Genomic DNA, 17,111 nt, shown 5'->3' on the forward strand with positions numbered 1-17,111 from the left:
TTTTATTTTGATACACCTGTGTTTATTTTCTGCCTGTGTGATTATCAGCCCTGATTAGTTTCACCTGCCCCTCACCCTGCCTTCCTTGTGTATGTTTCATCCCCCTTATCTGTGCCAATACACCTTCACTCTTATATTAAGCATTCAAGCATTTATTTATTCTATGTTCCTAGTGTTTTTGGACCTATCTTCTTTATTTTTGACTGATTCTTTTGCCTAGTTTTTTTTAGATATTGATATTCAAGACTGACTCCTGTTTACTGAACTCTGATTCATCCAAGTAAAGAATTTTTGAGTCATGCTTTGCCTCTGTTATTGACTGTACTTCCCAATAGCAGCCAAGCGGATATCATTCCATACCAGTGAGCTTTCCCTAGTGACCACTAGACTTTTCAAAAACTCTTTATAGACAACATTTGTTTTTAGTCTACAGAATAATCCTAGGGATAAAAATGTGTGTTATTTCAGAAGAAAAATGACATTAAATCATATATTTAAGATTTTTCTTTTTTTTTTTAAGATTTACAAATACAAGCTGTTAAAGTGTTTTGTTACAAATTAAATCTTGTTTTTATCTGTCCAGCAAAATAAGCATGAAAATTACAAAATACTGAAAAATAATTAAATACCCATTTTAAATAGATTTAACTGAAATACTGCCCATCTCTGACAACATTCTCTTTTTTAGGTTTTTAAAGACAGTTAAGGCACATGTGTCTTACTTCGGAAATGTCAAAAAAAATAAATATCTGCAGGGTTTTTCAGGTGAAACAAGGTCCTTAAGGAACCCTGCTGTGGAATTCTGCAGCTTAACACCACAGGTAGACCTTAAGAGCAACTGAAGCGAGGAACCAGAAACTCCAGTTCCCTGTATGAATATCTCGTTACTGCGTGCCAGGTACGGGAAAGCATCCAGCTTCCTCATGCAGCAACGCTGATTGTCAACGAGAGCGAGCTGAGCAGAATCTCTCAACAGGTGCCTCACAGGTAAGAACATTCTGGGTTTTCTATCTTTTTTTACAGCCAGTGTATTTAGTGTGTCATGTGTTTGAATGATTTGTTTCATTATATATTTGTTTTACTTAGTGACATGATACAAAATTTAACATGCATTTACTAGCCAACACACTTTTGTTTCTGTTTTGGCAAAGTGTACACTGTGTAAACTTTAACAAAGGTATGGTACAAAGAGGTCAATGATTACTCTCGAGTTTTACACTATTGTATGTTTACTTTTTTTTAAACATGTCTTTATAGAAAAATGTATTTAAATCATTAATTGTGAAGAGAAAATCTGAATGTACACCTGCGCCCTAACACGAACAAAGCCCTTTTTCATGCTCTTCTTCAGAGGTGGGAGCCTATTTTTAAACCCTACATTGTTTTTAAAGGTTAAGTATTTCCTTGTGGATATTTTTATGCTGTATTGTAGTAACAGAGACTAACACATACCTGTGTTATTTTGGTTTAGGTCTGGTGTCACAATGCATAGGAACAAGAGCACAGGTAGCGTAACACATCTGGAAATCTGGAAATCTGCTTTAGTTTTTTTTTATGTACTGACATTTGGGTTCTGCTTACAGAAAAACTGTATTACAGCTGATTTTATCAAGTCGCAGATTCATTTGACAAGACAACATGGAATATGCTAATGTAATATCATGTTAACACACACTATAATAGTTAGTCTTTTGTTTAAAGTGCTTTTATTATGAAGTTATTTGTAATTCTTCATACTGTTTCTTGTTCATTCTCCCTCTATTATTCATTTTTTTCTGATAGTAGCAGAAAAATAAAGATTCCGGTAAACAAAGACAAACAAATGATCAAATGATTCAAACAAATGATTACAAAACAAAAGACTTTTCTTTTGCCCTCAGGCGGAAGTGCGGTGTTCTACAGGCCAGTTGGAACAACAACGGAAGTGAGATCTGGATACCTGTTCAAGTCTCCTCCCCAGAAACGTTTGCAGGCAGAGGTGAAAGAGTTGGCACAATGGATGCGCTTAACTGAAGCTCTCTGTGTGTTCTTTCATTATATTTATTTTCATCATGTTTCTGCTGCAGAGATCATGGAAGAAGCGGTATTTTGTGTTGTTCAAAGTCAGTGAGCAAGAACACCTACTGAAGTACTTCAGGAGTCCAACGGAAAAAGACAGGCCGCTCGGAGGGATAGACTTATCGCAGTATGTTGCCAAATTCAATAGTAATTTACTGTTTGTTTTTTTATGAAGACATAAAGTTTCATCAAGTGATGATCTAATGAATGTAAAATCTCTTGTTTCTGAGTGTTTTTTTTCTTAATTGGTGTCATTTATGTCTCTTTGTCAGGATCTCACTATTGTATGTGAGCCCCCAAAACCATTCAAGATGGCCTTGGGTACAGAAGAGCTTCAAGTGCTCCCCATCCTGTGTGCTCTACATCAGGGCGGCTGACCGGGACTACTTTCTCGTCGGGGAAAGCAGGTCAGTCAGTTGTTTTATTTTTGGTTGTTTGTTTTGTTTTTTGTTTTTTTTACAGGCAAGATAAAGCACTGAGATGGAATTTATAGCTTCTTTATCCATGCTCATACATTTTACGATACTGTAAAAACTCCTGACATACCACACTCAAGATAGATACACACAGGGGCAGCGCTTCCTATGGGCGAGATAGGCGGCTGCATAGGGCGCCACCTAGCAGGTGGAGGGATGATCAATTGTGATCATAAAGGCGAGATGAACTTATGCAAACAGGCAGTCTGTAATAGGGCTACAACCATCAGCAATGCACTTCACCTTATTGTATTTATCAGTGTGTGATCGTAACAGCATTGATGGGTATGGTGGAGTGGACTGTGTGTGGGGAGCATCAGAGGTAGAGAAAATGAAAATGCAAAAGCCATTTGGGGCGCAGTACAAAGAAAATGATTAAAAACAAGACAAAATTTTCATTGTTAGAAATATTCTATTGTTTGTGATTTTTTAATGATTTCTCGGTTGATCTTGTTCTTGTTTGGAATAATTAAATTTGCAGTGCATGTATTGTTGAATAGTTCAGATTTTTTGGGGACCTTATACACTGGGCAAGCGTATTAGGTCCAGCCGTGGGTACACGAAAATGTCTTTGTGTCTGCACTCTAAAAAACACTTGATAAAAAAGTCTATATTTTAGGGATATGTGATAGTAAAGACTATTAAAATCTTAATTTAAAGCCTGTCATTAATCCTCTGTAATACTTCATCACAGTTTAAAATAAAGTTCAGTCACTAACCATTTTGTTCTAACCAAATCTAATTTATTTAAATTGTGTACAAATGCAGCTATTTAGGTGAGCGTGAATTTTTCAAAAGAGTCTATTTTTTTTTTTTTTTGGCCATGGCTGTTTGCAGATGAACCGTCCCAGGTACACGTGTTGCATTTATATGAAAGTCGGTTAAACCAGGATTCAGGCCACACAGCTGGGTCGGCCAATCCTCCTTTATGGCCCTCGCTGACGCTTTCACAGCATCTCATAAAACACTTCTCCTGCCCTTCACACCATCTACTATTTTAGGAGTTTTAACAATCATAAAGAAATTATGTTGCTTTCCTGTTCAGTAACAGTCTATCAGCGAATAATGGCTTTGCCTTCCTCTCCGCTCAACTCTGATTGCTGCAAAATGTTGCTATTTCCACATCGTATTTGATTCTGGAATTGAATTTTAAAATAAATGTCATAGCCATAATTTGCGGAGTCTTAAAATTAGGTTTTCAAGTGTTTCATATGCCTTTCTTGGTTTTAGCGAGGACGTGGATGGCTGGTTCTTTGACCTGTTTGAAGCCCTGAAAAACCGGCCACATAAATGTATGACAGAGGTACATGGAGACTTTAGTTCTTTATTATGTCTTTAACAGCTTATGTGTCTTAAGTGTCTGTTGCACTGCACATTTTTGTTTCTCTCATGTTTGATTACCACCTATGTCACTGTTACACACTGACTACTTGTTATTTGTTTCTCCGCTCAAGGACATGTCCAATGGGCAGCAAACAATTGAGGTAAATAGATACAGATAATAATCTGTTGACAACAAATGTTAAAGGAATGTTTCAGCATTTTGGAAATAGATTTATTCACTCTCTTGCTGAGAGTTAGGTGAGAAGATCAATGATACTTTAATGTAAGCATGGTAAATATGTACCTGGAGCGGACAGTAAATTAGCCTAGCTTAGCATAAAGACTGGAAACGGAGGGAAACAGCTAGCCTGGCTTTGAACAAAAGTACTACATCTACCTTGCAACACCTCTAAAGCTAAAAAATTAAAACATTACATCTTGTTTGTTTGATCTGTACATAAACAACAACGACAAGTTTTGGTTTCACTGAGTCTTTATGGGATGAACTATTTCCTGGCTGGGAGCCATTTCTCAGAAACCAGTGGTCTCTCCAGGAAGTCATTGCTCCTGGCTAATTTGGCACATAACTTCCTTTAAAGTAGAGAAAACAAATGAGATATCCTACACCATGTTAAGGACCTTAAGAGGTGCTGGTAGGCATATTTTGTTGCCTTTGCACAGAATTGGGCAAGCTGTTTCCCCCTGTTTCCAGTCTTTGTGCTAAGTTAACTGGCTCTAACTCCATATTTACTGTACAGATTCAAGAGTGCTATCTTCTCATTTAACTCTTGCATAGAAAGCTAATAAACACCTTTACAAAATGTTGAACTATTGCTTGAGTTTCATCATGTTTTTCACAAATGCATGCAAATAAGTTTTGTCATCCAATGAGCATTTTTTTCCTTCTTTCACTCCTGAATATTCACTTCAGTAGTATGCTTCCTGCTATCGACCAAGAAAATTATAACATCAAAAAAAAGAAAGGTCATGAGTCAGTGGCAGCGTTTGAGGAGCCAAACTTTGGTGTCAGTGCTATTGTAGTCGATGAGGAGGGCATGGCAAATCACACTATAACTCATCATCTTATTTTAACTTTGACTGAAACATCCTTCCACAGGTTAAAAAACACACACTACGTCATGCTAACTGGTATTTTTTTTAATGTGTACACTCATTTTCCTCGTTTTTAGTCTCTAAACAGATTGTTTTTCATGCTATCGAACCTCTGCCTCCATTCTCACAACACTTGCTCAGTCTGAATTCCCAAGTGCCCCTGCCGAACGCAGCAAGTATTTATTTTCCGTGCAAATCAATCAACTATCTATATGACTTTGAAAATAGACTTCTCCTCTTGTATTTACCAGGTTATTTCAAACCCACTATTGCGAAAAAAGAGTTTGGCCTCTTCTGCCTCTGCACTTGAAAAGGTTGGTCCATAATGTCGCAACAAAAGCATGAATTTAGCTAAAATTCCAAATGTATACATCCTGTCAGTCTGTTATTTGATCCAAATCATTAAGACTGACGACATCGGTCAAACCTGACATTCTCTCTTTGGGAATATTTTGGATGGGTTGGTTTCTTTTTGTGAAGGCAGAGACACGTGAATCAATGTATCATCATTGATCTCAATATAACATATTGACACCATCTATGATGAAGGCATCCATGTATGAAGACGATGTCCATAGCCGTGGATTCGACTCCAGCTCATGGCCCTTTAGTGCATGTCGTCCCCTCTCTCTCCCCCTTTTAACTATCAATCTGTCCTATCCAACTGCCCAAAATATAATATTTAAAATTAAAAAAAAGAATTAGAATTAAACAGATGAATTTATTGAGGTGAATTTTGGATCAATTTCAGTGAAATGCCCTCACAAGAGCTGAAATGCTGTTCTTTCCTGACTCACTTTTACACGACTCATACACCCAACTACTTTGAGTCATATCCAAATGTATAACATCTGACCCAGGGAAACTGAGATGAATGGGCAGGAAACATACAGTATATACTGCACATTTTTACTTTGATTGTTTTATTGGTATTAAAAAAATCTGGAGATTGTTCAAATGGGTGCTTTAATGTGTGCATGTGTGTTTTTCTTTTCTTTTCTTTTTCAGGCAGAATTGAAAATTCGGTCCATGTCTGACCCATCTTCAAACTCTATGGATAATGACAATGAGAAATCAAAGGTGCTTGGGTTGACTGTTTTAAAAAGCAAACGAAAATCTAATTCAACTTACTTTTCTTTTTTGGTTGCATACAGTTTGTCATATTGTTTTCTGATTCCCCAGGAAGATGAAGAGTATGCCAAAAGACGTGCATCAGCGCCTCCGAATCCAATCTATGACTATCCGAGACCCTACTTAGCACAATCAAAAGGGCAACATGGCACGACCCGTCGCAAAAGCTTGGACTCATTGTGAGTGTTGATTATTGCAGATGTGACACCGTATTGATCTGATATATTTAAAGATGTCCAGTACTAATTTGCTCCCCCCCAGATGCATTTATCCCCACTGTTGTGTCAAATTTTTGCAGTGTGACCTTAAAGGGGCAGTTAACTCCAAAATTAAAAAATACATGTTTTCCTCTTACCTGTAATGCTATTTATCAATCTAGATTATTTTAGTGTGAGTTGCTGAGTGTTGTAGATATTGGCCATAGAGATGTCTGCTTTTTTCCCAATATAATGGAACTAGACTGCACTCGGCTTGTGGTGCTCAAAGCGCCAAATAATATTTGAAAAACTCAACAGCAATGTCTCTTTCCAGAAGTCATGACCCAGCAGACGATCAAGTGACAGAAATAAATGGTGTGCTGGTGCCTTTCACAACTACCGACCGTTAATGTGCTAAAATACTGCCTCTAAGATACTAAATAAAGGCTACAATTACTGTAAACTGCTTTTAAACATACCAACAAGGTATACTGCTGCGTGGATGACTAGTGAAACAGTTAACCTGGAGACCAGACAAATAAAATGTGACAGACCATACAGCCGAAACAAATCATGGGGGATAAGCCACCAGCCTGAGCACAACAGCTTTTTTTTTTTACAGATTAACATTATCAAAAACTCATTTGAGTCTAGATTTGATGAACTTTATGACTTTTTTTAAAGCATGGGCCGTTTTGAATAGGATGAACAACGCTGATATGCAAAGAGGTGAACCGTAGGACCAAAGCAGCGCCGTTAAAAGAGTTAACATAGAAATCATGACTTCTCCAACACTCTGCAACTCACACCAAAACTATCTAGACTGACAAAGTGCATTAGGTATGGAAATATATGTAGTTTTGATTCTGACGTAAACTATCTCCATGTACTTCAGCAGTTTGTTATTTTGAATGTCTGTCTTTTCCAGATATGAATCAATGCGGGAGGTCAGACATAATGCACAAGTAGCTCAGGCGGCGTAAGTTTGATTAACAGAATGACAGATCACTGAAAAACAAATAATGCTTCCTAATTATGATAAATAATTGCTGAGCATTGTCGAACTTGAAAGCAGTTCATTCTGTCAAATGCTTCTAGCGACCGTGAAGTCGAGGAGGTCACCACGGGCAGCCTGATGAGGTCTGTCACTCAGGTCTTTGACAGGCTGAAGACACAGATTTCACCACTGCCCACATTCGACGAGGAGGAAACAGCAGACAGGTAGATTTTAACTGCAAGGTCATTTCCTATGTTGTGGGCTGTGTATGTGTATTTTTGACTTTTCTTTGTCTTCAGTGTCAATGTCCTATGCTCTTTGTGTAACATGTTTTGCCGGTGTCCTAGATACTGAAAATAGCTCACTCATCATCAGAGGTAACCGCGGCCTCATTGGCTCAAACAGCTAGACTGACAACATGGAGGGTGTTATTTATACTGTGCAGAGCTGTTGACACTCCAAGAGACTCTAAGTAAGGCACCTCAGAGCCTGTTTAGCAACTTATGTGCTTGACTAGATTAAACATATCTTTTCAGCTTGTGTGAGAGGTTGTACCTGATGAAACTGATTGTTTGCACAGCTTTATTGAGTTATGAAAATGCATGAATTTTTAGGTCAGGTGTATTTTATCTTCTTCATGTTAGCTGTACTTCATTATTGTTGGATCCCATGTGCATGGCTGCTAATAAGAGCCATATGTTTTCACATCCATGCTAAGTACTATATTACAGGTATACTCGCCAGGGATGCTCAACACGCTTTGTTTGGGGGCCACTTTTGCAAAATGACGGGAGGCCAGGTGCCACTCACAGCAGCCCCATTCATGTTTTTTTAGGACTTTAGGGTGGTTCTCAGATTATAGGTTTTTTTTTAGGATTTTAGGAGACTTCTCAGATTTTAGGACATTAGTCTTTGGATTTTAGAAAATTTCTGGGGTTTGAGATATTTATAGGATTTTAGGATGGGTCTTTTGGGCAATTTTGCCCAAATATTCACACTAACATAATCAGGACTTTTTTGGTGCTAATTATGCAAAAGGCATTTGTATATTTCAGTTAAAAAATGTTACCAATTACTTTACTATTTTACAATGCAGTGTCCCATGTCTTAGCATTTTTAAGATTTTTGAAAGACTATTTTAAGATGATTTAATACTAAGTAAGGCCTTGTTTTGTTAATTAATGAATTTAATGTCTTCTAAGACTTTTTAAGGATCCGCAGGAACCCTATTTCAGCAAAATTAGCTGACACTATCCACCACAAAATGTAACTGGAAAACCCTGACATGTAGTAACTTGATAAAGGGTGTGTTCAATTTTTCATCTGGAAGCAGAATAATGTCCCATTTCCTGCTTGTCTTGCTTAACAGCAGCATCACTGAAACAGCACAACTGTATGCCCTGTCTGCTTTACAGCACACATCTTTATGTTTACCATCAGAAAATGCAAATAAAGGAGATAATGAAGAGACAGGAGGGGAGAGGAGTCAAGGAAAGCAGCATTCAACAAAATCAGACATCCACGCTTTGGTACAGTCATTTTAAAGTGATGTCATTAACGTACCTCTTTTGAACGCTGAGAAGACTTCTGCAAAGGATGCACCTGTGCATCCTTGCTCATAGCTCCTCCACCTAGCCTCCTCTCTCCTTGAGATGGGTTTTAGATATTGAGACATCCTTAAAGCTGGCGCATTGAGATTGATTTTCAGGTCACAGGCAGGAGGACAGAGGAGAGAGGAGATCAAAAAAAAAAAAAGAAAAATAGAAAAACCACAAGCCCATAGTGTTAATCACCAATACAGCAGGCAGATAGTTTAAAACATCCACATTGTGCCTCATCCAACTGTTTCATAATCTCCTGTATGAAAATACTATTTCCTGCTGTTTGTTTTCCTAAATGTGCCATAGTATAAAACAGTGTGTTAATTCTGCATCTCACACTGATGTCTGACTTCTGGGCACCCGCTGTGCTGCCACACTGAAGAACATCTTTGGCATATGGGTCAAAAGACCTCCTTTCTTAAGTGCCTCTTAATTAGAATTCCTGCTGCGCCCGCTCAGCGATTTAGGAATGATTTGCTTCTCCCATGCTGCTTTTATGAACTATTCTTAATAAATCTCAAGACATCTGGTCTCATTTATGTGTAAGTGAGAGAAACCTCTTTTGGGGTCTTGCAGTGCACAATGCTCTTTTACCCTCTGTCCACCATTTCTTCCTTATTTTATTATCATTATTTTCTGCAACAAAGGTCAACTACCGTCCTTCTAAAGCATCTAATGCGGCGCCAAAATCTGTTATGTTTTCAGGCTGTTAGTCACTCTCCCTCCACACTGCAAGCAGATTCACATGGTCTTCTTCCTCTCTGTCGTTTTTTATACTCAACATAAAGCGTTGGCCTTGGCTCCTGCTTCATGACAGCCTTGTTGTGGTTTATTCCCATTGTCTCTCCAAGCTGTCTCATGGACTTTTATTTGATTAAACCAAGAATACATCAGTGACTGGAAGCTGAATGAGACATTTACCAAGATCTGATGCTTTAATCTCTCATGCTGTTACTTACCTCTGCAGAGAAGAAACACGTCTGACATCAGACTTCAGCAGCAGCTCCAGCGACAACGGTGCCACCTCTCCTGTCGAGATGCTGGAGGGACAAAATGTGCACACACCAGACAAACTGAGCTCTACTGAAAGGTGAGATTCCAAAGAAATTTAATCCAATGAAGTAACTACCAAGTGAGCACCACTGTCCGAATTTTGGGGCGTCTCTTGTGATAAGTATACATTACGAATAGGGACCATTTATGATCAACTTAAGCACTCATTTAACAGTTACTCAACTTGTGAATAACAAAATGACCAATAAAGACATAAAATTACCTCAAAGAGACACAAAATAACCTCAAAGACAAAAAACAACCGCAAGACACGAAATGACCCAAAAAAACCCCCAAAAAACCCCAAATCAGCAAAAAGACACAAAATAACTTCAAAGACACACAAAATTACTATAGATACACAAAACAACCAAAAAGAGACTAGATGACTTCAAAGAGACAAAAACAACCACAATAAGACACAAAATGACTACAAAGAGTCACAAAACAACCACAAAGATACACAAATTTGCCTCAAATAGACAAAATATCTTCAAAGAGACCTAAAATGACTTACAAAACCACAAAACAAAACCTAAAAAGACATAAGATGACCACAAAAAAAAAACATGCAAATTTACCTTGCAGACAGAAAATGCATACAAAGAGACACAAAACTACAAAATACACAAAATGCCTTCAAAGGGACATACAAAACAACCAAAAAAGGCAAAACCACCGCAAAGTCTGTGCATCTTGCTCCTATGTGGAAAAGTTGTGGGGCCTTTTGCATGTCTGTGAACCAGGGGCCCATTGTCTCATGATCCAGCCATGCATCTGTGATCAAAAAGTCAGAAGCAGCTTTGTAATAGTTACAGAGAACAAATTAAAAAGGATGACTCAGTAAAAGAAATAAGCAGAGAGGAATGCTGGCATGTTGCTGGACTGGTTTGACTGGTTTCTTAGGTGTAAGCAGACAACGATATGATGATGGCTGAATAAAAATAAGCACTATTAGACATAAACATTTGTAATTCAGGTGACTCTGCAACCAGAATTTAAATGAGCCATTCAAAGAAAATTAAAAGTCCTTATCTATGCAGACACTCATGCCACTATAATAGAGGAAGGTAGGCAATAATAACCACAAATTTCTGCTTGTGTGTGCTTGTTCACCACATCCCAGGCTGACGGGTTTGCATCTGAAGAATCAAAGGTTTCAGTTTCCTTGTTACTTGGCATTTTGCACCTTTGCATCACAGACTTATTAACTCATGGCAGTTATTAAACCAAAAATGTACTCAAATAAATATGTGACACAAACAAAAATAACTTCACAAGTGAACTACTTCAATTGCCTCTGTTGTGAAGTATCAAGATGTAAATGTTTTTTTCTGAATTGCAAAGCATCAAAATATATACAATACTTTTTTTTAAGCCTTGACATCATTAACCCCGAGGAGAGAGATTTGGAGGTGAAGCAGGCAGATTTGAAAAAACACCTGACACTAACAGAAGTGGATGGGAAACCAAGGTGAGTCTGTCTTTTAAAAAAGTATAGCAGAATATAAAATAAAAAAATAAGTAATATTGTGCTGCTTTGATTAAGATATATGAAAAGGCTTGACCGATGTTCCTGCAGACATTTCGTTTTTCCTGCATGTATTTATGTTAATGAAAACACTAAAGCCACACGTGTTCGCCACATTCTGTCATGTACACTGCATGTTTGTCATAAATCTTCATTCTTTAAAAACACAGTTCACATCAGGAAACGCTGTGATGCTGCATGTTCTTATTTGCTCTTTCTGTGGTAGAGAAAAGTAAGATTGCTGCAGCTGTCTGTTTATTTGAGGTGGATTCTTTTAGCTGCATCCTGTGGAAATTTGGACATGTATTCATACTGAAATCTATTAACTGTTTTCTACATTTTAAGAGAGGCCCACAGCTGGAGAGGCGTGATAGCACCATAAGAAAATCTAAAATTATTTTTGTCTTTGGCTATGATAAGGATGTACAAATAAAATGTAAAAAAAAAAAAAAATTAAAGGCCTATATATCAATACTGTTTAAATAAGAGCTACGAGACAAATCTAAACAATGGAATTTGTTTGTGTCTCAGTGTGTCTGGGTGGACGGGCCAGCCCCAGTCAGTGTGCCTGTTTCACAAAGGAGACCAAATTTTGGCAATTAATGACTTGCACACCAGCAGCGTGGAGGAGTTCAACATGTATCTCAGCAAGTGTCTCAAGAATGAGGTACGTTCATGAGCAAACGGCAAAACACTAACACACTGTCAGTCCATTACATGTATCAATCAATATGCGACACGTCATCTAAGGGTTTTTTTTTTCTTTTTTTAGGTGAAAGTGACCATCCTGCGTCTGCCTGGATGCCTTCCTTTGCATTCACCAAACTGTGTGTGCACTGACTGAATGCAAACTGACCGTTAGACATGAGACTTCCACAATACTTTGGTCTGTACCATGTGTTCACCTCTTGAGACAACTGACAGTATTTTTGCAGGGCTATGGGCAGTTCCTATTGATCTGTCACTCTACTAGTTTACTCTATTTTAACGTCTAGAGGAGCTTAAAGTAAAGGTATAAGTAAACAGTTACTTAATGATATTAAAATCTCATATATCATGGCTTGTGTGTACAAAGAGCATTTTAGTTGTCAAGCGCTCGCTGTGTAAACAATGATTTGCAGTTTTAACAGAGCGTGGTTTATGACATCACTGTGTCATTGTGTACTGTATTTACCGTAGACAAGATGTTTGTTCTCAAAAGGTGTCCGGAGAAGGAAACAAAAAGGCAGTGGATTTGCTGAAACATTTTTTCCTCATACCATCTGTATGTTGCAAAATAAAAACCAAAAAAGAAAGAAAAGAGAAGTACATTCTCGCAACAAACACTCCCGGACCTGAGACAAATGTGTTTCGTTAAAACTGAAAAGTGTAAGGCATTTATTGCAAATACATGGTGCAATATCAACATGGTTACTGTATATAGACTTCTATAAGAATGCTTTCCTTAAAATAATTAACTTTAATCCGAGATGGCATGAAGCAACAGCATTTATCAACCGAGTTAAAACAACATGAAGAACACGACGATGTTAAACAAAAGACAAAATGCACTGAATCTACAGTTATGAGCCCAATTAAGCAATTAAAGGGTAACGCCGCTATATTTCAATCTGGACACTATTTTCCCATGTTATTCTATCCAAGTGACAAAAGGGAACAATATTTATTGAAACTGGTCCAGTATTGAGTGGAAAACACTGCAGCTGGCAGCAGCAAAACAGGCTGCGATGTGACCACTCAGGGCATTTGTGCACCGTCAACGAACGTCCATTAACAGTTCTGTTTTTGCTGACAGGATCAAATTATTATTCAAAGTGTCTGAAAGAGTTTTAGAAAGTATCTCTACAGACATAGACGTTTTTGCTATAAGGGGTAAATTCCTTTTTGTTTGGGGCACCCAGTAGCTCACCTGGTAGAGCAGGTGCCCCATATACAAAGGCTATGTCCTTGCTGCTACACAATTTCGCAACAAACATTTTAACTCTATTTGTCTCTTTATAACTAACTTTAGTAAGAGCTAAGCTGCATAACGAATGTGAATGTCATCAACCAGCAATGCTGATTCATTTCCAGCTTGCTCAGTATTTGTTGCCTGTGATGAAATTGCTTTAGAAACCGTGTGTCAAATGACCTTCTGGAGACACAAATAGAAGGCCACATTGTAGGTTTAAGTGCCTTTGTTACATACAAAAAAGGCATATGTCCGACTTTTTCCCTCCCTTTCCTTATTCATCTTGAGAATACTTTGACAGTAATTAGCGGATGGAAAAGAAAAAGATTTAAGAAGAGACTAGTATTTCATTCACCTCAGGGAGAGTCTTGTAAATTAATATGCAGACGGAATGGTGTTGCACCCGGAGCGGTGTTTCACCCATTTCTCTGAGATTTGAAGCAGAAACGTGACTCCGGCAGCTGACAATAATGTGCTGGAAAGTAGTTTCAATATTGTGAAGATGGTTTTTAATCCTTTTTTAAATTATATTTGGTGAACAAAGCCACTCTCGGACAAAGACAACATCAAATGTAAATTATCTGCAAGGCCCACTTGAAGGGCTACAAACTATTAAAAATGCTTTAAAAAACGCTAAATTATGTCCAAAGAGAGAAAGGACAAAGCTAAACCCTCAATATTAAATAAAATACTATCTGACACTAATTTTAAGGCGAGCTTTCCCATGACTTTGTATCAGCTTTCCCAAGATTAATGTTTCAAGTTTTAATAGAGCTATTTAAAGAGATATGAGCTCTTGCAAAGAAATTATTCAGGACATATATTCCATTTTTCAACTGTGATGCTCAAGCTGCTCTGTATTATTACTACACTCTGTTATAAATGTATGCATTCTTTGCCAGGGTGCAGCAAATACAGGTTGTACTGGGACATTGAATCTGTGTTTTATTTGTAAAATAATTTTGAGTAAATTTTACCAGATTGTTACAAAACTGACTATTTGTATTTCTTCAACAGCCTTTTTCTTGGACTGAGGATTGTAAAAATACACTGCAGATAAAACAGAACAGGCTGCAGCGTTTATGCTACAAAAACCACACAACATTTGATTATTTCAAGTTGTTTTGCTTTTTACTCTGTAAAAAGCAAAAGCAATTAGGCTCTCTGATTTATAGATTTATAGCAAACTGTTCATTCAGATAGTCATTATGAAAGTAATCAAATTACAGTTACAAGCACTTTACACAGTTCCCACACATTTTTTACTATTAAGGCTGGATTGCACCAGAAAAGATTAACTTTTAAACCTGATTAAAATCATGGGTTAAGTTTAAATTCTGCTGTACCAAATTTAAGCCTTGTTTAATTTTTTTTCTCTAAACCAAGATTAAATTTAATATTGTTGCACCAAAACTTTAAACTCCACTGTGATTCAGGGTAAAGTTAAAAAATGCAGTTAAGGAGGTTTAATTTTTACCCAAGCTGCCTTTTTGAGATGGATCGAGCAAATAATCAAGTTCTTCCACGAACCAACTCAATCCACTTGACTATTATAAAAATGATGAATTTTTTAGCTTTTTAGCTAATTAGCAACAATGTAAGGTTGATAGCTAAAGGAAAACAGCCGTTATAATTGTTAATTTCCAAAACATTGTTATTCCAAATCAATTCCTGGTGTGGAAAATCAGTTTTTTCTATTTTCATAATTTAAAAATTTTAATTCTTCTTTTTTTTTTCAGCCTGTAGTCGAGCAAGCAAGAAGGGATATCTAGATAGATGGAGGGAAGTTTACCACAGTTCATCTACACATACTACCAACATTGTTTTGTTCCAAAGTTGGTTTAAAAATCAGTGAAATTTCCCTTAAAGTGTTTATGGATTTCCAGCACCTGTACAATGTCTGAAAAACACAGACTGTACCTTCTAACTGAAGCTAAAAGACCAACAAGCTCCCAGGGTCGATCCAATTTCAGTTTTTTAAGACTTAATACATATTATTCACACCTGAGGGAAGAATATGATGATACACTATTATTAATAGACATGGCTCACTGGGAATGGCTTGCTGTGAGCAAAGACAGTAATTCCTTGGTTATTACATCAGCCATCTGGTAAAGTGGGTAATAAGCATGACGACACATGCATTATTTAAAATAGGAGAGGCAAGAGGGGTAATGAAACACTCAGAGATGGTTTTAAAACAGCAATTTTCAAGGCAGCTTTGTTACTGTTACACTAGTTTAACATAAAAAAAACTTACAGGAAGATTCAGTGTTATTAAATATGCCAGGCAGTTTTATGCAGGTGTTATCATAAAAACAAAGTGTCAGTGAATTAAAATGTTAAGTATACCTCACCGACTGGGCACTTTGGGATAAATTGTGGAAATCTGCTGCACAACGTTTAAATTTTTGACAAACACTTACCTCACTCTGGCCCTTGAGACTGAACACGCACGCACGCGCACACGCACGCGCACACGCACAGCTCCGGCACATGGGATAAGCTAACACTGTTCTACATGAAAGGAGAAATCACAGCGACTCTGTGGAAAGCCTGTTTTACAGAGACTGAGATTCAGTATCTGTGTACCACATCTCACTGCTGTCTCAGAGATAAACGGCTGAAAGGTCTGACGGTACACTGTTCAAGACACGTGCGCATTTTCAAAGCCACGACATTAACAGTGACATTCCTCCTTAACACTGTTGCTTGAAGATGCATTGACAGGGTCACACAAATCCCTCAGTGTTAATGACTTGAATGAGAGATGCTACTTGATGCACAGCAGCATGAAAAAGTCAGATACTGCAACCTTGAAAAATAATAACACACTGATTGTGCTAAGCTTGTGAATTAAATAAAAAAAAAAATCTGGGTTCCCACACTTTCTTTAAAAAAACTAAGTCAAGGACTTTTCAGGCCTAATTCCCTTAAATTTAAGGGCCCAACATGGCATAGTTTGAAACAGATTAAGGTTAATTACTGTTACAACACTGGGAATTTTATAATGAGAAATAGCAGGCTTTAACTGAAGCTCAGTGAATTAAAAAGAGAGTTAGGCTTGAATGTGTGAACACTTTTCAATTGTGCTGTCTTACAGTGACTGCTTGCCTTTTTTTAACACTACACAGCAAAATAATATTTCGTGTAAGTTGAGCAATAGAGACAGAGAATTAAGCATGAGTCAAGAGCTAAGTTGTTTCTAGTTAATTTTGTTAGTAAATGTCTTTGGTGAGCCAGAAGTTGAAATTTGCATACTCCAGGCATCGTCTCAACATTAAAATAACAAAAACACGTTTTCTTGCTTGCTTGCTATTGTTTAACCTGCATCATTTGATATTAATCGCTCATGCACACATGACTGTCACACTTTCTTGAGGCAGGTTACGCATGACAAACTGTGGGAAACGTGCAGACAGCTGCACAGAGCCTATTTAACCCTTTTAACATTAAGTGAAGAAAATATTAGAAAAATATAATAATAATAATAATAATAATAACTGTAATTTTTAATCTTGTACAAAATGTATAAATTCCAGCACTTTCAATAACCCATATTTGTCTGTTTTCACAAATTTTGAAGGCCTTTTCCTCCTTTATTTCCTTTTTCTCAAATATACGGATTTCCAGATCCATGGGAACCCTCTGATATATAAGAATAATAATATTCTTAAATC

General features: G+C 37.3%; 1 protein-coding gene across 3 annotated transcripts; it reads left to right on the forward strand.

Moving 5' to 3' along the window:
- The first annotated feature begins 909 nt into the window (after nt 1-909).
- On the forward strand, nt 910-14,423 carry LOC121959358 (pleckstrin homology domain-containing family S member 1-like). Of its 3 annotated transcripts, XM_042508629.1 has the most exons (16): nt 910-987; nt 1,472-1,506; nt 1,881-1,978; nt 2,067-2,185; nt 2,331-2,465; nt 3,765-3,837; nt 3,989-4,018; nt 5,222-5,284; nt 5,979-6,050; nt 6,153-6,280; nt 7,227-7,277; nt 7,397-7,519; nt 9,864-9,986; nt 11,328-11,423; nt 12,012-12,147; nt 12,253-14,423. In XM_042508629.1, the coding sequence occupies exons 2-16, from the start codon at nt 1,485-1,487 to the stop codon at nt 12,322-12,324; spliced, it is 1,341 nt and encodes a 446-aa protein (XP_042364563.1). In that variant the 5' UTR covers nt 910-987; nt 1,472-1,484; the 3' UTR covers nt 12,325-14,423. The 3 variants fall into 3 exon arrangements, with proteins under 3 accessions (XP_042364563.1, XP_042364564.1, XP_042364565.1); XM_042508630.1 differs by lacking the exon at nt 7,227-7,277; XM_042508631.1 differs by lacking the exon at nt 5,222-5,284.
- The last annotated feature ends 2,688 nt before the right edge of the window (nt 14,424-17,111 follow it).

Source organism: Plectropomus leopardus, chromosome 19 (assembly GCF_008729295.1).
Source record: "Plectropomus leopardus isolate mb chromosome 19, YSFRI_Pleo_2.0, whole genome shotgun sequence".
NCBI lineage: Eukaryota > Metazoa > Chordata > Actinopteri > Perciformes > Serranidae > Plectropomus > Plectropomus leopardus.